This window comes from Talpa occidentalis, unplaced genomic scaffold, assembly GCF_014898055.3.
Source record: "Talpa occidentalis isolate TD23 unplaced genomic scaffold, MPIMG_talOcc4v2.1 talOcc4.13, whole genome shotgun sequence".
Lineage (NCBI taxonomy): Eukaryota > Metazoa > Chordata > Mammalia > Eulipotyphla > Talpidae > Talpa > Talpa occidentalis.
Window position 1 is genome coordinate 67,575,786 of NW_023601322.1, and position 21,754 is coordinate 67,597,539.

The 21,754-nt window shown below is 47.4% G+C and overlaps 2 protein-coding genes and 1 pseudogene across 2 annotated transcripts; 2 read left to right on the forward strand and 1 right to left on the reverse strand.

Annotated features, from left to right (window-relative positions):
• Positions 1-18,102, forward strand: LOC119242905 (uncharacterized). Its single transcript, XM_037508340.1, has 13 exons — positions 1-139; positions 299-381; positions 644-763; positions 1,347-1,424; positions 1,645-1,727; positions 2,230-2,316; positions 10,819-10,952; positions 12,265-12,473; positions 12,545-12,628; positions 14,780-14,866; positions 15,278-15,439; positions 17,638-17,784; positions 17,863-18,102. The coding sequence occupies exons 1-13, from the start codon at positions 1-3 to the stop codon at positions 18,100-18,102; spliced, it is 1,653 nt and encodes a 550-aa protein (XP_037364237.1).
• Positions 13,511-14,071, forward strand: LOC119242719 (mitochondrial import inner membrane translocase subunit TIM14-like; annotated as a pseudogene).
• Positions 18,103-19,436: 1,334 nt separating the features above from the next.
• LOC119243391 (probable UDP-sugar transporter protein SLC35A4) lies at positions 19,437-21,602 on the reverse strand. The gene has a single exon (XM_037509147.2). The coding sequence runs from the start codon at positions 21,592-21,594 to the stop codon at positions 20,620-20,622; it is 975 nt and encodes a 324-aa protein (XP_037365044.1). The 5' UTR covers positions 21,595-21,602; the 3' UTR covers positions 19,437-20,619.
• Positions 21,603-21,754: the final 152 nt, after the last annotated feature.

Genomic DNA, 21,754 nt, shown 5'->3' on the forward strand with positions numbered 1-21,754 from the left:
ATGGAAGCCATGGACTGTGGACAGGCAGTGAACGCAGGAGCTGGTTTGGATCCGGGCAGCTCAGGCCCCTCATCCCTCACCCACGACCAACAGGCCATGCTGACTGTGGTGGTAGAAGTAGAGCAAAGTAGAGGATCAGGTAAGAAGTCCACATACATTCATTTCCAGAGATCGTGCAGCCTGGGGAGCCTCTTGGCAAGGAGGCAGACTTGACCATCTCAAGTTAAGAAGCAGGCAGGACTCGGAGTCCTGGGAGTTGTTTCCCTTGTGAGAGTTGATGTGAAGCCCCCTTTCTCAGGCCCTGAGGAGACCTGTCACTCTGTGCTCCTGGAGGGGGACCAGAACATGTGCCTGTTCCAGCCAGGGACCCTGGAGAATCAGGTAGAGCTGGGATAGGTGTGGGTGGGAGCAGAGGAAGATGGACATGACACCGCTGACCCCAGCCCTGCCCACAGGAACAATGCCTTGCTTTTGACAGAGTCCTGGGCCTTGATGCTGCTCAGGTAGGGGGGTCTGCTGGGCAATGCAGGAGGATGGGAGCCCTCAGTTGAGCTGGGGGGTTGAGCGCCTCCTGATCCTTTTGCTCAGAGCAGGCTGGATTAGGGCACCCCAAACAGGGGCATATGCTTGTGTCTCCCTGCAGGAGGCAGAGCAGGAGCTGCTAGCACGAGTCCAGTCCACACTGGGCTCTGTGGGCCGAGGGTACAGTGTGGCCCTGCTGCTTCGGGGTCGGGAAGGAGAGGCACCCCGGCTTGTGCCCCAGGTAAATCCCAGAGGAGCCAACAGACCTAAGTCTCTGGAGACTCAGCTGTTGCCTCTTCCAGAAGACTTTCAAGAACCTTCCCCTACCCATCCTAGCTGGACTAGGTGCTCCTTCTTGGAACTCCTAGAGTCCCTGGGATGTTTTGTCAGGGTCAGAGCAGGTGGTGTGCATAGATCAAATATCCAGAGAGGTCTAAATTTCATAGTTCTTTGAAATACCAATAACGATAACAAATTTAAAAGCTTTGTTTCGGGGGCTCCAGCAAAATGTTCCCAAATCAAAACTGCTATCTCAGAACCTTGTCATGGGCCCCTCTCCTAGCTAACAACAGGTCCCACAAAAACGTCTGCTGACTTGTCTGGCTTACCATGGACCATGAGGGCCGGGGCTCCTTCTGTCCTGGAAGCCATGTTCAGAGCACCTAGCACAGGGCCAGGCACAGACGTGATCAGACACAGACATCACCAGGCACAGACGTCACCCAGCCACAGATGTCACCCAGCCACAGACAGCACCCTCAGGAAATGTTGAAAGACAGACCAGTCCTTTCTCAATCCCCACTGACTCCCTTTTTCCACTTTAGCTGCTGCAGATGCTGTTTGAGGAAGCCCGGCCCCTCAGTAACTCTGATCCTGTGCTTAGTACCCTTAGCCTGGTGCAGGTGAGACCCAGGAGCGGGGAAAGTCAGGATCACAGTGATGCTAAAGAAAGAGCCCAAGGCCTGTGGGGAACCCTATGTGGCTGCTCTCCGGCATCCCCTTTTACCAGACAGAAGTGGCTGGCTTTGGTGCCTGCTTGGCCCAAAGGGCCCCAGGGGAGGCTCCTGGGAGGCAGAGGCTGAGGAGAGGCTTGTGTGTAACAGATATTGTGTGTGAATCCAGCTCAGCCCCAGTGGGAGGACGCGGGACCTGCTCTCTCCAGGAGCAGAGAACCTGTCGGTGCTGGATGTAACCCCTCTGGGCTTGTGAGTTTCTGGGGCCCAATGGGGATGTTTGTCTGAGGGAGGGCTGACACCCCTAAACCAAGACCTTGGAGGTTACTCCCCACTGCCACCCCAGGGGAGGGAAGCTCTGAGCTTGGGCTCATGCTTATAGGGTCAGGGTCTGTGCCCAGGAACCTCCATCCTTTCTCCCCTTCAGGCCATTCCCCTCCCACATCCTCCCCCTTCCTCTCACCGCATCCACTTACCCATCTTCATCCTGGGTGTTTTAAGTATCTCACTGAGCAGAACTTCAGTTTCTCCATCTATAAAATGGGCATAATCCCAGCTACCCTCTTTCCCTCATTGGGCAGTTGACTGTAATAAAAACAAGATCCTGAAGATGATAGGCTTTTAGGGGTTATACTGAACTTGGAGGTGATTCTTACAGGCTCTTGGGATCTCACGAGCTCCCCAAGCTGTGGTTCTAGGGATCTTGACAGAACCCAGATGTTTGGTAGCTGAGCTCAGCATCCTCTTCCTCCAGGGTGGTGGCAGGAGCCAATGAAGTGGAGGTGCCTGACTCAAGAGCTGCCTCAGACTTGTACTTGCAGGCTGCAGGGGGTGAAGGCAGGTGAGGACAGGAGGGTACCTGTGCTCCTGCCTCTGTCCCCTAGGCATGTGGCCTGCGCCTACCCTCTCCTTCACAGTGGCTCTTCTCTGCTCACTCTCACCATGTCCTGCCCCGGACCTGTGCCTCCTCAGGGGCCTGGAACCCAGGGCATGTGGCGAGGGGTCTTGCGCATCCTGCAGCTCCCAGGAGCCCGGTAAGTCTTGGAAAGTTGGGAGGGGGGTAAAATATTGATGTAGAGGCCCATCGCTCCTCTCCTCTCCTCTGACAGGGAGGGCACATCAGAGCCTGGGCTAAAATCCTTTGTTGGCAGATGGTATGGTCCAATGCAACCAGGTAGAGAATTAGTGGAATGAATTAAACGTAAATATATCCAGTCACTGTTTTAAGTGCATGGGGTTGGGGCGGGAATGGGAGCACTTTTACATATAATGTCTTCAAATATTTTAATCTGATTTTTCGTTTTTCTATTACTTTTTATTTTTATTCTTCAAATTCACTTCAGTTACTTATATTTCTTCTGTTCTATCAGACTAAAAACTTAGAAAGAAGGCCTCCCTGGTGGCGCAAGGGGTTAAGCACTGCACTATGAAGCTATCCGCAGCCTCTGCAGCATGAGTTCAATCCGTGGCCAGGGAATTACCCACATGGCGCAGCAGACCTCTCCTGTCTCGCCCGCTGCTCCCCTCAGCAGTGTATTTTTCAGTCAGTCTGCCTGTTCTGTTCCCTGCTCTTTTTTTTTTTTTTTAAAGATTTATTTATTTATTTATTTATACAAGCACTGGGCACAGTCAGAAGCACAGGAGGGTGAGAGAATTCACCAGAGCCAGAGCAGGGAGCAGAGCAGGCACAAGGACCGAAGTACACTGCTGAGGGGAGCAGCGGGTGGCAGGAGAGGTCTGCGCGCCATGTGGGACCCTCACCAGCGGCCAGGGATCGAACCGGCGCTGCAGAGGCTGCGGGCAGCTTCGCAACCCAGCACTCAATCGCTCCTTAACCGGGAGGCCCATTCCCTGCTCTGCCTTTGGTGAGTCCTCTTACCCCCCGCATCTCTGGCCTGTATCTCTGCTCTTGTATGCACAAAAAAATAAATCTTTAGGAAAAAAAAAAAAAACTTAGAAAAAACGTAAATGTCCTAAATCAAGATTAGAAAATTCCCAAGTAACCCTATCTTTACTCCCGGCTTTATGCCCTTTATTCAATACTCAAAAGTTATTCAACTTGAATTGGAGATAGAAATGCATCATTTCAAACCAACTTGAAATATCTGTAAAATCATGGAAATATTGCCAAATTCAAATATGCCTGAGAGGCAGAAAAAGAGAAAAATGGACCTCCCTGGTGGACTAGGGGTTCAGTCTCAGTGCTACTACCTCTATAGCCTTCCTGCCCTCCACAGGGAGCTAACCCACATGGCACAGGACACAGCAGACCTCTCCTGTCTTGCCTGTTGCTCCCCTCAGCAGTGTACTTGGGTCAATCTGCCTGTTCTGCTCCCCACTCTGTCTCTGGTGAATCCTCTCACTCCTCCTCCCCGCCCCCGCACCTCTGGCCTACACCCCAGAGGTGTAGGAATTATTCTTTAAAAACAGAAAGTACCATAAATTCCAGACTATTCCAAAATCTTTTCTTTCTTTTATTGTGTGAAATTTTAAAAATAACAACTTTATTGAAATGTAATTTATATTCATTCTTTTGCTTGGGAATATCCAATTGTGGCATCATTTGCTTAAGAGACTGTTCTTTTTCCCCACCAGATGGTCATGGCACCCTTGTCAAATATCAGCTGACTACAAATACAATCTATTTGACTATATATGGATTTATTTCAGCACTCTTGATTCTAGTCCATTGAGATACATATGCCTTTTCTCATGCTGTGGAATTTCCCTTTTTTCCTACTTAGTTGAATATTTTTTTAAGATTTATTTTATTTATTTATGCATATAAGAACGGGAGTGCAGGCCAGAGGCACGGGGCATGGTGATGAAAGGATTCACCAGAGAGAATGGGGAGCAGAACAGGCAAACTGACTGAAATACACTGCTGAGGGGAGCAGTGGGCGAAGACAGGAGAGGTCTGCTGCGCCATGTGGGTCACCTCCCTGGCCTGGGATCCAACTTGTGCTGCAGAGGCTGTGGATAGCTTCATAGTGCTGAAACTCAACCCCTTGGGCCACCAGGGAGGCCCCCCTTTGTTGAGTCAAAGGACTCTCGTGCTCTCCTATGTGGATAAATCCCACTTAGTTATGATATGCAACCTTTTTGATAGGCTGATGCATTCAGTTTACTAATATTTTGTTAAGGATTTTTGTATCTATACTCAAAAGGGATATTGATGGTAGCTTTCCTGTGCTGTCTTTATCTGGTTTTGGTATCAGGATGAGTTAGGATTTCTTCTCTCTTAATTTTTGAAACAGTTTGGGAAAGATTGGCATACTTCTCTAAATGTTTGCAGGAATTCACCAGTGAAACATTTGGTTCTGTTTGTTTCTTTGTTGGGAGACCTTTGATTATCTATTCAAACTCTATACTGTGTCTTTGGATCTAAGATGAGTCTCTAACATACAGCATATAGATGGATCATTGTTATTTTTAAAATCTATTCTTTTAATCTCTGCCTTTTAATTGGAGAATTTAATTCATTACACTTAAGGTAATTATTGATAAGGAAGGACTCAGTTCTGTCATTTTGCTATTTGTTTTCAGTAAGGTTTATATCTTTTTTGTGTTCTTTAATATTGCCAATATTGCCTTGTTTTCTGTTTAGTTGACTTTTTGGGTAATGTTGCTAGGGACTGAGTATAATGTTGCCATAGACTGAGTTGTGTCCCTTCCATTAGTCATATGTTGAAAACAAAACCTCCAATGTGATGGTGTTTGGATGTGGGATTTTAGGAGGTGATTAGATCATAAGGTTGGAGCCCTCAAGGACATTATATTAGTGCCCTCATGAAAGGAATTTCAGAGAATTCCTCATCCCTTTTGTAATGTGAGGACAGAGTGAAAAGTCCTCTATGAACAAGAAAGCAAGTCGTCATCAGACACTGAATCTGCTGATGCCTTAATCGTGGACTTTCCAGTCTCCAGATTGAGAAATAAATTGTTATTTATAGCACCGCAGATGAACTAAGACAATTTATTTTTTTCTCATTACCTTTTTCATATATTTTAAAGTTATTCTTAGTGGTTACCTTAATAATTAAACTTCTAACAATCTAATTTGAATTAATACCAATTTAGTTTCAATAGTATATAAACATTGTACTTCTATTGTATCCACCCCTACATCTTATATTATTGTCACAAATTATATCCTTATGCATTATGTGCATAAAGATTTATCATAGATTTATTATTTTATTCATTTGTCTTTTAAATTATGTAGGTAAAAGTGCCTCCCTGGTGCTGCAGGGGTTAAAGTCTCAGTGCTATCAAGCTACCTGCAGCCACTGCAGCATGAGTTGGATCCCGCCAAGGAGCTACCCACATGGCGCAGCAGACCTCTCCTGTCTCTCCCGCTGCTCCTCTCAGCAGTGTATTTCAGTAGATCCACCTGTTCTGCTCCCCACTCTGTCTCTGGTGAATCCACTCACCCCCCCACCAAACCTCTGGCCTAGACCTCAGCTCTTGTATGCATAAATAAAATAAATTTTTAAAAATAAATAAATTATATAGGTAAAGGAGGAGTTACAAACCAAAAATTCAATTATCCTGGCATTTTTTTTTTGGTAAAGATTTATTTAATTTATGCATATAAGAGCTGGGGTATAGGCCAGAGGTGTGAGGGGTGAGAGGATTCACTAGAGACTGAGTGGGGAGCAGAACAGGCAGATCTACTGAGATACACTGCTGAGGGGAGCAGTGAGTGAAACAGGAGAGGTCTGCTGTGCCATGTGGGTCACCTCCCTGGCCTGGGATCTCATTCATGCTGCAGTGGCTGCAGATAGCTTCATAGTGCTGAGTCTTAACCCCTTGTGCCACCAGGGAGGCCCTATGCTGGCTTTTATATTTACATGCATAGTTACCTTTCCTGGTATTCCTTGTTTTTGCATATAACTTTGATTTAACATTTACTGTCCTTTTACTTCAGGCTGAAAGAATTCCTTTAGTGTTTCTTATAAGATAGATCTACTAGCAATGAACTCCTTCAGTTTTGGTTTAACTGGGAATATTACTATAATTTCTCCTTTATTTTAGGATAGTTTTACCAGATATAGGACTCTTAGTCAATAAGGTTTTTCTCTTAGCACTTTAAAAAAATTTTATTTACTGAATATTGTTTTATTTATTATTATTTTTAGTGTATTTATACATTTTATATATTTTTGCATAGAAGAACTGGGGTATAGGCCAGAGATGCGGGGGACAGGGAGGTAAAAGGACTCACCAGAGACAGAGTGGGGAGCAGAACAGGTGGATCTACTGAAATACACTGCTGAGGGGAGCAGCGGGCGAGTCAAGAGAGGTCTGCTGCACCATGTGGGTAAGCTCCCTGGCTGGGGGTCGAACTCTGGCCATTGAGGGGTAGTGCTGAGACTTAATTCCTAGGCCACCAGAGAGGGGCCCCCCTTTTTTTTCTATCATTAGACTTTATTGTTGCTTTGAGAATCAGCACAGACATTTCACTTTGTGCACAAGTCTTTTACGTACCAAAAAAATCTCATGATTCTTTCTAAACATTTATTCTGGAGACTTTCCAGCTCAAACTCTGGAGGCAAATTTTCCTTAACTGGAAGCCCTTTTTCTTACCTCTTTAAATACGTCCTCTCAATGCCTTCTTGCCTGAATAATTTCTTTTTTTTTTTTTTTTTTTTTTTTTTATAGAGGCATGCTTTATTTATTTGTTTGCTGGTTTGTTTGTTTGTTTTGTTTATACATGCACTGGGTACAGTCAGAAGCGCGGGAGGGTGAGAGAATTCACCAGAGCCAGAGCGGGGAGCAGACCAGGCAGAAGGACCGAAGTACACTGCTGAGGGGAGCAGCGGGCGGCAGGAGAGGTCTGCGCGCCATGTGGGACCCTCCTCTGGTGGCCGGGGAGCAGCCGGGGATCGAACCGGCGCCGCAGAGGCCGCGGGCAGCTTCGCAACCCAGCGCTCAACCGCTGCGCCACCGGGGAGGCCCCTTGCCTGAATAATTTCTAATGAGAAATTGTTTTTTAATGTTACTGCAGAGTTCTTGAGCACAATAAATTTCTTCTCTCTTGCTGTTTTCAAGATTCTATCTTTGACTTTGGCTTTTGACAGTTTGATTCTAATATGTCATTTTATGGCTCTCTTTTGAGAGTATCCTCTTTGGAGTTTGTCCAGCTTTTTGAATGTGTAGATTCATGTATTTCTTAAAATTTGGGGACTCATTGACCATTACTGCTTTAAATACTCTTTCTATCCTTTCCTGTCCATCTTCTTCTGGAACTCTATTACATAAATGCTTGTATACTTGATAGTGAAACACAAGTCTCTTAGGCTCATTCCCTTCAGTTTCCTTTCTGCTCTTCAGACAGGATAATTTCATTTGACCTGTCCGTCCGGTCACTGTTTCTTTCCTGCGTCTGCTCAAGTCTTCTATTAAATCCCTGCAGTGATTTTTTAATTTTAGTTATTGTACTTTTCAGCTCCAGACTTTCTACTTGGTTCCTTTTTCTAATTTCTGTTCTATTATTGATAGTCTCTATCACTGGGATAGCATTTCTTCATTTCCTTCAGCTTTCTGAGCATTTTTATTTATTTATTTAATTATTAAATAATAAATTTTATTTTTATATTCCCCCATACAACTGCACATGCCCCATTCTGACCCCAATCCCTCCCCTCCCGGCCCCCACCCCCCAAAAAGTGTCTCTGGTTCATAGTTTTTTGTTGATTTTGATTTTCACTTTCTTATAGTTATTCTTTTTCCTGATCCCTTATTTAAGTTTTCTAGATTCCTGCTATGAGTGAGACCATCCGGTATTTTTCTTTTTCTTTTTGGCTTATTTCGCTGAGCATGATCCCTTCCAGCGCCATCCATGTTGCTGCAAATTGCATGTGTTTATCTTTTTTGAATGCTGAGTAATATTCCATGGTATATATGTACAACATCTTCTTGATCCAGTCATCTGTTTTTGGGCATTTGGGTTGTTTCCAAAGCTTAGCTATTGTAATTTCTGAGCATATTGAAGACAGCTGAGTTAGAGTTTTTGTTCAGTGAATCCAATGTCTGTATTTCCTCAGAGACAGTTCCTGTTTATTCACTTTTCTTGTGAGTGAGTCATATCTTTTTGTTTATTTACATGCCTCACAATATTTTGTTAGAAACTGGACAATTTGAGCATTTTTAATAAAAACTGCTCTTTGTGGTATAGGTCTCCTAAGTATTCATTCTTTTTGTTTGGTGTTCTGACATTTTCAATGTTATTATGGGTAACCCTGGAAACTGGATTCCCCCTCCTCTCTGGGGTTTACTATTGTTGCTTGTTGTGAGCTACAGCCATATATTTGCTTAGTGACTTTTCCAAATAATGTTGCAAAGAGAGAATTCACTGTGGTCATTGAGGTCTCTATTCTGTTATCTCAGCGGTTAACTAGTGGGCTGACATAGAATTTCTTAGATGTTTGGGCTCAGAAAAGCAAAAATAAGCTAAAAATAAAGGAAGAAAAGAATGAGAGGAAGGACAGGAAAGGGATAGAAAAAGGAACAAAAAATTCATATTATCTCACTCCTTTGTGCTCACCCTGGCTATTTACAACTCTGCCTTAACCTCACTTCCTGCTCATACTGAGTCTAAAAATCAACCAGTGGTAAAAAGCTTGTGGTTTGTCTCAGACCTTTTCAGCATGCAGCACAACCTGAGCAGGTATGCAAAAGTCTTGCTAGGTTCCCTACACATAGGAACTTTTCAAAGTCCTATTGCCCTCAAATCTCACTCCTTAATATTTTCTCTTCCTATTTGTCTGTTGTGTGTCTCAAAATGTTGTTTTTCCTTCTTCTAATGCTTTGGTGGGGGGGCATCCTCTTTATAGCTGCTCTGCTCTATGAGAGTTCCAAGGTAAATAAATGAAAGGGGAGCTCCTTTTGTCAGTTTTTGTGGGAAGCCTCACATAATCAAAATAGACAAACACAATTCTCTGGGGACAAGATCCATTCTGCTCCCCCAGAACCAGGTTTGCCCCTCCAGAAATCTGGGCTGTTGTCTTCAAGACCACTCCGTGCTGAGGGTCTCCCTGGTGGCCTAGAGGTTAAGCTCAGTACTGTCACTGAGAGGGCCTGAATTCAACCCCGGGCCAGGGAGCTGATCCACATATGCTGCAGCAGACCTCTCCTGTCTCACCCGTTGCTCCCCTCAGCAGTGTATTTCAGTAGATCTGCTTGTTCTGCTCCCCACTAAGTCTCTGGCAAGTCCTCTCACTCCTCAGGGCCCCCCACCTCCCACCCCTGCACCTCTGGTCTACACCCCAGTTCTTCCACCCCAACAAAAACAAACAACAGACTACTCTGCTAGGGAGGAGGTTGGGGGCTAGGCTGAGTTAAAACACCACAGAGCCCTCAAACCTTATTTAAGCTGCCTTTTCCCTGGTTAAGCATCACTTGTTTGCTATAAAATTCTGATTGTTTCCCAGAGTTCCAGTAAGATTGATTCTGATCATTTTTGCCAGATATCTGTGGGTGGAGAACTCCAGAGTTCCCTCCTCTCCATTTTTGCTGATATCCCCTTGCTATGCCATCTTTATTTTGAAAAATCTGTTAGCACTTCAAATATTTTAATATAAATTTACCCTTTTTAAAGAAAGATTTATTTATGCATACAAGAACTGGGGTGTAGGCCAGAGGTGTGTGTGGGGGGTGAGAGGATTCACCAGAGACAGAGTGGGGTGCAAAACAGGCAGGTTGACTAAATACACTGCTGAGGGGAGCCGCGGGTGAAACAGGAGAAGTCTGTTGCACCTTGTGAGTCAGCTCCCCGGTGGGGGGATAGAACTCATGCTGCAGTGGTTGCTGATAGTTTGATAGTGCTGAGACTTAACCCCTTGCGCCACCAGGAAGGCCCAAATTTTACCCTTTTTTAAACTGAAATACTTTTTGAAATTGAAGCAATATTGCTTTATAACATTACATACATTTTAGGTGCATGGCTTTTTATTTCTTTTTAATTTTCTTTATTTCAATAACATTGGGGGTAAATGATTTAGGGGAGTAGGTTTACACCTCTTCAGGTGTATGTTACACTTTACCATTTTTAAATTGGATTTTCTTTTTCATTCTCTCTTTTTTTTACTATTGAAGTAGAAAAGCTCTTTATATAATCTGCATCCAAGTTTCTTGTTAGATATGTCAAGTCTTGACTATGAGAATATACTATTTGTGTAATTTTTAAAATAATAAAATAAAGATCAATATAGGGTTGCTAATCTGTCTGGAGTTGCAAGAGTTCCTGAGAAGAGTCAACCTTTCCATCAGAAAGCAATTTGGGCCTTCTCTTTGCCCATCCACCAGTGGGCATCTCCTTTCTTCCTCCCTCCTCTGGCAGAGACTGCCCCCTGCTACAGGTATTGGCACGTGAGGTTGCTGGTGAGGAGTTGGAGGGCTCTCTGCCCTGGATTGTCTCATGGCTCCTGGAAGGAAACAGCTACAGTGCCCTGCTTCTTCGTCTGGACCCTCAAGGTGGTCTGGGGGAGGGCATGGGATTCATTGGGAAGTTCTGGGGTCTTGCTTTAGGCTTGTGCCCTCTTCTCACCTGACCAGCAAGATCAGATGGGAGGGCCAGGATTCGGAAATGTCCCTGGGTGGCGAGGTTGCTAATGTCTTGAGAGGAAGACCAATGGTAAAAGTAACCCCCCACACTCCAGAGACGTTCAACATCTCACCAAGTGTTTCTACATTGACTATTACATCTTTGATTCCTACCACAATCTGATGAGACAGATCTAATTTACAGATGAGGAAAGAGACACAGGCCTAATTTATAGAAGAGAAAAGGAGGATCAGAGAAGGGAAGGTACTTGCCTATTTTTACATCCCCATTAAAAATCAGGTGTCTGTGACATACAATGTTAGGGCTTAGGGGAGGTCAAATAGAGGGCATAGATCAAACAAGAATAGCTATGCCTTGATAATTGCTGAAGCTGGGTCATAAATAGATGGATTTTCTATACTTTGTACATATTTGAATGTTTCCATGATAAAAGAACAATTGAAAAAAAAGTCTGGCACTCTCTCTCCAAAATCAACAAAAACACTTTTATTTGCCCAACAGGTTCCCAGACTTTCCCCTCTGCCAAGCCCTGTGGAATGAGGAAGATAAATTGGGGCAGCTCATGCCCTCAAGCATAAAGCAGTGAGGGGAGGTCATGTGTTTAACGGCCAGTTTGGCATCATGTTTAAGGGCACTGGTTTTACGTCAGGAAGAACAGGGGTTCATTTGCAGCTCTGCTACTTACCAGGAAGTTGCCTGATTTCTCTGGGCTTCAGTCATCTCATCTGGAAAATGGAGGAAGGAGAGAATAAATTAGAATGTTACGTGAATAAAAAGACAATCTAGGAAAAGTCTTAGCACAGTGCCATCAAGTATTTATAAAACCTGGTAGCTGGTAGCTGCAGGTTTTTTTAAACCTTTTTTTAAAAAGATTTATTTATTTATACAAGAACCAGGGTACAGGCCAGATGCTCAGGAGGGTGAGAGAATTCACCAGAGACAGAGTGGGGAGCAGAACAGGCAGACTGACGAAATACACTGCTGAGGGGAGCAGCAGGCAAGACAGGAGAGGTCTGCCGCGCCACGTGGGATTCTCATCCACTGGCCGGGATCGAACCCATGCTGCAGAGGCTGCGGATAGCTTCACAGTGTGGCGCTCAGCCGCCTGCGCCACCAGGGAGGTCCATGAATAGAATCATTAATAAAAATTAAAATATTACAAGCAGTGTACTTTAGAGTCCAGAGGCAGGGGTTGATTCACTCTGAGTCTCCCCTTACTAGGCAACTCCCTGAGCTTGCTCCAGGCTGCTTTGCTGGGGGTGGCAGAAAGGAGGACGCAGGTGAAACAGGTGAGGCCTACACTGTGGAATGCAGTAGAAGAGGCCCGGGCCCGACGCAATGGCCTGAAGAGCCTCCGTTCAGGCCTCCTAGGGGATACCCTGACGGATGATGGACTCAGCCAGCTGGGCAGGGCACTGCGGGAACTAAAGGTGAGCAAGGCAACGCCTGGAGGTGATGGGGCAGCAATGACCAGAGCCTACCCTGAACCCTCTCTTCATAGGTGGTAAAAGCCTGGAGCCAGCGCCTAGAAAGCTGGACACTCAAAGAGGTCAAAGCTGAGGCCGTGGGGATCCCAGAACCACAGGTATGTCTTTCCTCGCACTCTCTCAGGTATACGCCCATTGATGTCTATCTTTCTCTCTTGTTTTTAGGGTTCTAGGAGGGGCCCTTCCTTCTTTCATTAATTTACTGATTCCCAAACATTTAATGCCTGCTCACCATGTGCTGGGCAGAGTGCCAGGTAGGCTCTGGGAACTCCTTGACTTCATGGGGTTTACAGTTTACACCATCAGCACCCTGAAGGGCCTATCACCACAGGGTTCTACAGGACCAGCTAAGTTAGTCTTGGCAAGAGAGGGACAGAAGATTCCAGGGAGGAAGCTGGTTTCTGAAAGAGGTGACTGGGGCGATGAGTGAACAGTCGATGCGGAGAGAGTGACAGGCAAAGTCTCAGAGCTCAGTGAGTAGTTGGTCTCTTTGGGGGCTGCAAGCACCTCAGCTTGTTGGAGAATAATGTTTGAGTGAGAGTCGGGGAGGACAGAAGAGGCAAGTAGAGGCCAGGTCACACAGGACTTCGTAAATTTATTGAGATGTTTGGACTTTGTTTTGAGAGGGAAGCCACAGAAGTATTTTAAGGAGGGAAGAAAACATTGCTTCCGCCTTTCAGGTGAGCAAACTGACACGCAGAGAAAGGACGTGGCTATCTCAGGGTTGCTGGGTCATGGAAGGCAGCAGAGGTACAGCCACACCCAAATCCTCAGACTATACAGTGCTTTCAGCACTTTTGGCTGCATGGCATCTCTTGGGCAGGAGAGGGCGCTGTCTGCCAGGATTTGCCACAAGGTGGCTGGTCCTTCCATCTCCTGGTTCTGCCCTTCTCATAATTACTTAAACTAGGGTTTTCAGGTCCTGGGCCTTAAGAATTAGGCAAATAAGACTTCCCGGAGCGCCGCGCAGGTGTCTGGCGGGGACGTGGGGCTGGTGGCCGAGGCCTCTGGTCTGGGATGAGCCGCGCTCTCGGTGGAGGCAGGAGAGCTGAGCCGGAGCCATGGCCAGTACAATGGTAGCAGCTGGACTGACCATTTCTGCTGCAGGATTTGCAGGCCGCTATGTTTTGCAAGCCATGAAGCATATGGAGCCTCAAGTAAAACAAGTTTTTCAAAGCCTACCAAAATCTGCTTTCAGTGGTGGCTATTGCAGAGGTGGATCTGAACCAAAAATGACAAAACGGGAAGCAGCATTAATATTAGGTGTAAGCCCTACTGCCAATAAAGATGCTCATTGACGGATTATGATTTTAAATCATCCAGACAAGGGAGGATCTCCTTATATAGCAGCCAAAATCAATGAAGCTAAAGATTTACTAGAAGGTCAAGCCAAAAAAATGAAGTAAATGTTACGATGAATTTTAAGTTCTTAGCAGTTTATGTATAAATACCAACTTTTTAATAAAATGCTTCAAAGCTATAAATCTTAAAAATGATTTAGCATAAACTAAAAGCCTTTGGATAAGATTTTTTTGTTTAAATTGAGCCCTATATGAGGGCTTTAGATCACTGTAAGTAACTGATGCAGATATAAATCAGGCTATTTGTAACTCATAAAATTTGGAGATTAATATTCAGTTATGGATAAACAAATGCGATTTGAATAACAATACTGTTCATTACTCATTAAATTTTGTACCTACTTGAAGGCACAGTGTACATAAAATTTCTGTTTTCAGTAAGTATCCAGTCTTAATGGGAGACCAATAAACTGGCAATGAAAGTTAAAAAAAAAAAAAAAGAATTACGCAAATAAGCTCTCATTTATTGATCAGTGCCTACTTGCGCAGTGCTTTGTGTGCTTATCTCTTTTTATGCTCTCTGCAATTTTTTTAAATCAAATGTTATCAATTTACTGTTCATTTACAAACCCATATAATTTGGGGGGGGTACAGTTTCATACCTAAACATGTACACATGCTTTACTCAACCACCACCAAAACTCCAATGCCAATACACTGTCACATTACCCGTCCCCTCTGTTCCTCCCTGCCCTGATCTGTCTGATTTCAAAGGCCTGGTTTTAACAGATGCTGTCCTGGCAGGGTGTGCACTGCTCACTCGTACTATCTTCTCAGCAGGCGACAGATTCGGCAGCAAGCTACAGCCCAGGCCTCCAACAGGAACCCCAAGGTGGGTCAGGAGTTTGGGGTGAAGCAGGGGGTCTTCTCTACCTTTGATATGCTTAGTTGCATTTTCCTTTGGTGGCAGGGAGAACAGCATCTCTGGGCACTGAGCATTACCAGAAGCAACGTCTCACGGACTCTGGGGAAGAGGTAATAACTTGTGAATCCCAGAACACTGGGTGCTATTGGGGGAGTGAAGAATTACAGAATTTGAGATCCCAGCTAATATGTGTCCTGCTTGCCGTGCCCCAACACCAGGGAGATCTATGGAGTTTCGAGGAAAGGACTAAAAGGGCTACTAGTTGGCTAAAGAAGGAGTGTGGGAAGAAGCTATTTTCCTCCTGGGTTGAATTAGGGATATGTGACTCTTAGGCGCCTCCATGGCTGAGCCAATACTTCTTCCACCAGGGTCAATGAGTTTCTGTTCTGGATCCAAACTCTCCAAGCTGAGTTAGATTCTGATGTAGCTCTAGTAATGGGGTTCTCTTGGAAAAGCTAGGCCTTGTGTCCCAAAGCTGAATGCACATATGAGCCTACAATGACACCATCTATGCCCAGCAGGCTCCAGATGTGGCCCTGCAGTTCTTCCTGGCCCAGGTCCGGAGGCAGAGACTGAGAGAACAGCACCACATTTGGATCCAAGAGCAACTGCAACACTTGGAACAGGACAAAGTGACAGAGGACCAGGTCAAAGATCTGCTTGCTGGGGAGGAGTTGAGGGGCGTCAAATAGGGAGCTGAAGCTTCTAGTCAGGCCAGGTGCTGTGCTGAGGTCCAGCGCCAATCGCAACAGACTGCAGCACATCCTCTCTCATGGCCCTCAAGGCTTGTGGGGGATAGATGAGGCAATTCTCAGTGCTAACTGCTGTGATGGGTGGAACTAGGGCCTGTGGGGACGAAGAGGTGCACCTGACCCTGGCTGAAGTGGATCTGAAAAGATGGCACCTAAGCTATCTTTTTTTAAAAATTATTTTTATTTTTGCATAGAAGAAATGGGGTGGGGCCTCCCCTGGTGGCGCAGCGGTTGAGCGCTGGGCTGCGAAGCTGCCCACAGCCTCTGCAGCGCCAGTTCACTCCCCAGCCACCGGAGAGGGTCCCACATGGCGCGCAGACCTCTCCTGCTGCATCCGCTGCTTTCCTCAGCAGTGTGTTTCGACAGTCTGGCTGTTCTGTTCCCCACTCTGGCTCTGGTGAATTCTCTCACCCTCCCGTGCTTCTGACTGTACCCAGTGCTTGTGTAAATAAATAAATAAATCTTTTTTTAAAAAAAAAAAGAAATAGGGTGTAGGCTAGAGGTGCAGGGGATGAAAGGATTCACCAGACAGAGACTGGGGAGCAGAACAGACATTTACTGAAATATACTGCTGAGGGGAGCAGTGGGCAAGACAGGAGAGGTCTGCTGCGCCATGTGGGTCAGCTCCCTGGCAGAGGATAGAGCTCAGGTCATAGAAGTGATAGTGCTGAGGCTTAATCCCTAGGACACCAGGGAGGCCCTCTGAGTCCTTTTTTTTTTTTTTTTTAAAGATTTACTTATGCATACAAGAGCTGGGGTGAGAGGATTCACCAGAGACAGTGAGGAGCAGAATAGGCAGATGTACTGAAATACACTGCTGAGGGGAGCAGCGGGCGAGATAGGAGAGGTCTGCTGTGCCATGTGGGTCACCTCCCTGGCTGGGGATTGAACTCATGCTGCAGTGGCTGTCTTAACCCCTTGCACCACCAGGGAGGCCTGTAAGCTGAGTCATTTTTTAAAAAAAGATTTCTTTATTTACGCATACAAGAGCTGGGGTACAGGCCAGAGATATGGGGAGGTGAGAGGATTCACCAGAGGCAGTGGGGAACAGAACAGGCAGACCGACCGAAACACACTGCTGAGGGGAGCAGCGGGCAAGACAGAGAAGTCCACTTTGCCATGTGGTTTCTCCCTGGCCGGAGGGGGATCAAAGTGCTGCAGAGGCTGCGGATAGCCTCACAGAGCAGTGCTCCAACCCCTTGCATCACCAGGGAGGCCTCTCAGCTGAGTCTTAAAGGACAAACTAATCAGCCAGAGGAATTCACTAGATTCTGAACTTCACAAGGGCAGTTTGTACTTATCACAGAGGCATTCAGAAAATGTAACTTGTCTGAGCAAATTAAGAAACAGAATGTGGGCCTCCCTGGGGTGCAAGGGGTTAAGCACAGCACTGAGGCTGTCCACAGCCTCTGCAGCAGGAGTTCCATCCCTGGCCAGCAAGGGAGCTGCCTGCATGGCAGGGCAAACCTCTACTGTCTAGCACACTGCTCCCCTCAGCAGTGTATTTCAATCAGTATGCCTGTTCTGTTCCCCACTCTGGTGAATCCTCTCACCCCCTACACCTCTGGCCTGTACCCTAGTTCTTGTATGCATAAATAAATATTTTTTTTTTATTTTTTGTGGGACCCTCGCTGGTGGCCGGGGATCAAACTGGCGCTGCAGAGGCTGCAGGCAGCCTCGCAACCCAGCACTCATCTGCTGCGCCACCAGGGGAGGCCCATAAATAAATCTTTAAAAAAATAAACAGAATGTGTGTATGGGCTGTGGGGACACACATGTTCTGAGAGGACAATACTGCATGAGCAAATTTGAAAGTGAAGCAATGGCAGCATGGAGTCTGGTTGTTGTAAATTATCCACTTGACTGCTTCCTGGAAGGCTAAGGAGACTGGGGTGGGCCACACCTCTGGACTTGGATGATTGTGACTCATGAAAAGGCACGTGTCATCTTAGTGGCCCATTGGTCATGTGGTCATTTCTTGATCCACTGTTTCCACATCTGTAAAATTGCAACTATTCAGATGGTTGTTTTACTGGGTAGAATAACACACATGAAGTTATTTAGAACAGAGCCTGGCACATAGGTGGCACTAAGCATATTATGTATTATCATTGAAGGCCTCCAAGGAGAGGCAGAGACAGCACTGGGAACAGACAGTTCTTAGACTCCAGCTGGAGGCCCTTCAGGTGGAGCGGGACACTGCGGAGCAGGACCTAGTGGCCCTCTATGACCTGCATGTGCAGGCTGCCCGAGCACGGACACGCCATGTGCTGCAGGTCAGTGGGAACAGGGGGACAGCCCTGAGTTGGTTCAAAGAATGACTGGCTAACAGTTATTTCTGACCCTGGGCACAGGTGTTCCGAGCCTGGCGAGGGCTGTGGGAAGAGCAGGCCATGACCAGAGAGCATCATCACCGTGGCCTACTGGCATGCATTCTGCAAGAGACCATCGACCTGGCCACACAGAACCAAGAGCTCCAAGCCCAGAATCAGCAGCTTGGAAGGCTGCAGACTAGGCAGGGGGCAGTGATGCCAGATCCGTGTTCAAAGGATCAGGAACCCTTTGGGGACAGTTTTTCTTCACCTCATCCTTAAGGGTCCTGGAAGGAAGAGGAAGTTGAGGCACAATGACCAAGCTCACACTCATGATGGATAATTATTACCACCACTAACCAGGTCTCACCGTGCCAGTCCTTCCTAAAAGCTTAGTGTCCATTATTTCACTTAGCCCTTTGTACTACTACCACACCAAATATTTAGGTCAACAATGGACCAAATTTGACATTAGTCTCCAAGTTCCAATTGCTTAGTGACATTATAGTTGTCACCATCATGTTTTATGTTGGCAGCAGCCACACCTCTGTGACCTTCACATAATGAAAAAATTGCTTAAAGAAGCATTTCTTAGAATGTGTCCCCACTGCTAAGTGACCAGGATGGTAGTAGGTTGTATTTGGCCCTTATTTCAGACATCAGTCAATTAAAGATAGGAAAGGCTAAGAATTGCTCAAGGAAAGTCAGCTAGTGATAGGGTCTTTCTGGTTGGCCAAAGTCCTTCACAGTTGTTGCTTACTAGTTTCAGCATGTGTCTGAAACAGAGCTAGTAAAAAGAGGAGAAAACCCTCAAGTCCTGCTACCTAAAATTCTGCTTCAAGAGGTCAGGGTGTTTTTTTTTTTAAAACAAGTTTGCCAGGTACTAGGCCACAGGTGGATGTTCCCGCGTCCCAACAGCAGATGACAGATGAGAATGTCTGTGAGGGAACCAGAGCAATGGAGACTTTTCACATTGAGTCATTAAGAGTTTTGCGAGTCGGGCCTCCCCTGGTGGCACAGGTGGTTGAGCACCATGCTGTGAAGCTGCCCACAGCCTCTGCAGCACCAGTTTGATCCCGGCTGGCGAGGGTCCCACATGGCGTGGCAGACCTCTCCTGTCGTGCCCGCTGCTCGCCTCAGCAGTGTATTTTGTCAGTCTGCCTGTTCTGTTCCCTGCTCTGGCTCTGGTGAAGCCTCTCATACCCCCATGCATCTGGCCTGTACCCCGGTTCTTGTATAAAAAATAAATCTTTAGAAAAAAAAAGTTTTGGGCCTCCCCAGTGGCGCAGCGGTTGAGCGCTGGGTTGCGAAGCTGCCAGCAGCTTCTGCAGCGCCGGTTCAATCCCCGGCTGCTCCCCGGCCACCAGAGGAGGGTCCCACATGGCGCGCAGACCTCTCCTGCCGCCCGCTGCTCCCCTCAGCAGTGTACTTCGGTCCTTCTGCCTGCTCTGCTCCCCGCTCTGGCTCTGGTGAATTCTCTCACCCTCCCGCGCTTCTGACTGTACCCAGTGCTTGTATGTATATATGAATAAACAAATAAATAAATAAATCTTTAAAAAAAAAAAAAAAAAAAAGAGTTTTTTGAGTATTAGCTTGTCCTGCCAGGCCAAGCACGTTCTATTCTCAATACTCCCTCCAAATCCCCTGGGGCATAAGTTTTGTGCTTCAGAGAAATTTCAAAAGCTTCATGAGAGAATTGTCTTGGATTCACAGAACCCTCACAGCTTCTGCTGGCAGGAGCTAGAATCTTTTTTCTCCTAGTTTATGTCACTCCAGGGATAAGGTACTCGGGGCACCAGAGGAAGGAAATTATGTTTGTGAGGAGCTGCGCGAGAGAGAGGACACAGGACAACCACGGTCAATCGTAGGAACCACCTACTCTCCGGAACACTTTATTAAGACCTTATTGCTGACGCAATTAGACATACTGATTGAGTTATCCGCATTTCCCTTGTCTGGTCCCAGGCCACTCTGTGCAGAGCTCCTCTAGGCTGTTGGGAGATGGGATATACTGCCAGGCGGGTCAGGGCCTAGAGTGGGAAGGATGGCACCTCCTAGGAGCTGCAGAGGGGGCAATGAGCTTCCAGAGGGCCGTTGGGTTGAGCAGAGAGAGGTCAGGAGTGTAGGCTTAAGCCAGAGCCCAGGGGCAACATTCCCTGAGATGAGTCAAGCCCCAGCCCTCTTTGGGTTTTCCAGAACAGAGGCTGGGTATGGCGAGCAGTACTGTGAAGGAGCAGGGCACTGTCTCCAGGTGCTGCTGGAGCGAAGGGAGCCTGGCTGCTGGGTGTATACTCTGGCATCTGGGCTTTTCTGTGTGACAGTGGGGGTGAGAATCCCTTATGAGGGAGTCATGCACCACAGCTGGGCTAGAGCACCCAGAATCAGGCCTGGGGGCAGTGGGTCTGCTGGGGTGACCCCAGTTGGCAAGGAAAGTCAACTGTTGCCAACACCCCACTTGAAGTGACTGTATTCATGCAAGATGAGGCAGGTAGCCTCCTCCATCAGGGATGGGGTCATTTCTCAGGCTTAGGTATTAATGCTCCCTGAATTCCTTAGACTGCAAGAATGGGTGTTTTTTGCGGGGGCAGATTAAGAGCTTCCTTAGCCAATCCTACTTTTCAAGTCTCCCAGAACTACTCTTTCATCCACCCACCCCCAGAGACTAAACTGGCTGCTCTCACTTCCCCAGCTTTTCTCACAAGGCACTTGTCAGAGGGCTGCTGTGGGGAGGGCTGGGAAGTGGCTCTGATGGTGGTGGCCAGTCTTCAGTGTCAGGAGTCAGGGTGAGGTGCTCAGGGCCTAACGGCTGCCATAGTACAAACGTACTGCCAGGCCAATGAGCAGCGTGGCCAGGAAGAAGGCAGCTGTGAGCTGCAGCCGCAGCAGGGCCGCCGAGAGCACGGCGTTGACCACCAGTGAGCAGGACACAACAAAGAGGCGTGTGATGCTACTGCCGTGCTTCATGACGGCTGACATGAGCAGTCCATTCAGTGCCTGGCTCAGCACAACGAGCGCTGCCCATCCTGAGAAGCCCTCCAGGAGGCCTGGGCCAGGGCCGCCACCTGCGTGCAGACCGAGGTTCAGGAGCACACCGAAAGTGTAGAGGAAGAGGTTCTGAAGTGCCAAGGGCAGCCGCTGCCGCTTCATGAGCAGCTCTGTGTACACGGACGACAAGCCTGAGATGAGACAGTATAGGACGAGAAGCAGCAGTCCGAGCGGAGTGATGTGCAGGGGCATGGGGCTGGCAGCAGCTGCCGAAGGGGACCCAGGAAGGGCGTGCCCAGGGTCCTGGAGACCACCAGCGGCGTAGCAGGCTCCTGCAGCCATCAGCAGCAGCAGGGCTAAGCCCTGGCGTGCAGACAGCCGGTGCCGGAGACAGAGGCAGTAGAACAGGGCTGTGCTTCCGATCTTGAGATTGCTCAGCACCTGGTAGGTGCTGGGGTCCATGTACCGCTGAAGATAGATCACCAGGTTGTTGTTAGCCCCGTACAGGAGGGCTGAGAGTGCGAAGGGGGCAGCCTGGCGCCAGGGAAGGGCCCCTCGGGGCCATGTTTGCCAGCCTACCAGGAGGGAGAAGGCGCATAGCAGCAGCTTGGTCAGCTCAGTCAGCAGCACGGCTGACGAGGGCCGGAAGGGCACTCTGCCATCCACATGGCACAGTGCCAACAATGGGGCATGGGCACCATACATGGCAGTGGACAGGAGTAGCATCAGGGTCCAGCGGGCCTGCCTGGGACGGCCCAGGCCTGGCATACCCCCTTCCTCTATACTCATGCCCCTACCAGGCCCTGGGTTGCCTTTGTAGTTAGCAAGGGAACAGGCCACAGGGACTGTGACACGTTTGGAGAGAATCAAGTTATGGAGCCCACTCCCAGGAGGGAGTAGCCATGACACATCGCCAGAGAGAATACTGAGGTTCAGAATCAGCTGCAAA

Excerpts from the sequence above, each read along its gene's own strand:
- LOC119242905 (XM_037508340.1), top strand. The coding sequence starts at position 1 with ATGGAAGCCATGGACTGTGGACAGGCAGTGAACGCAGGAGCTGGTTTG. Across the intron at positions 2,317-10,818 it reads GCTGCAGGGGGTGAAGGCAG|AGACTGCCCCCTGCTACAGG; the intron begins GTGAGGACAGGA and ends CTCCTCTGGCAG. Across the intron at positions 14,867-15,277 it reads TCACGGACTCTGGGGAAGAG|GCTCCAGATGTGGCCCTGCA; the intron begins GTAATAACTTGT and ends TATGCCCAGCAG.
- LOC119243391 (XM_037509147.2), bottom strand. The coding sequence starts at position 21,594 with ATGAGTATAGAGGAAGGGGGTATGCCAGGCCTGGGCCGTCCCAGGCAG.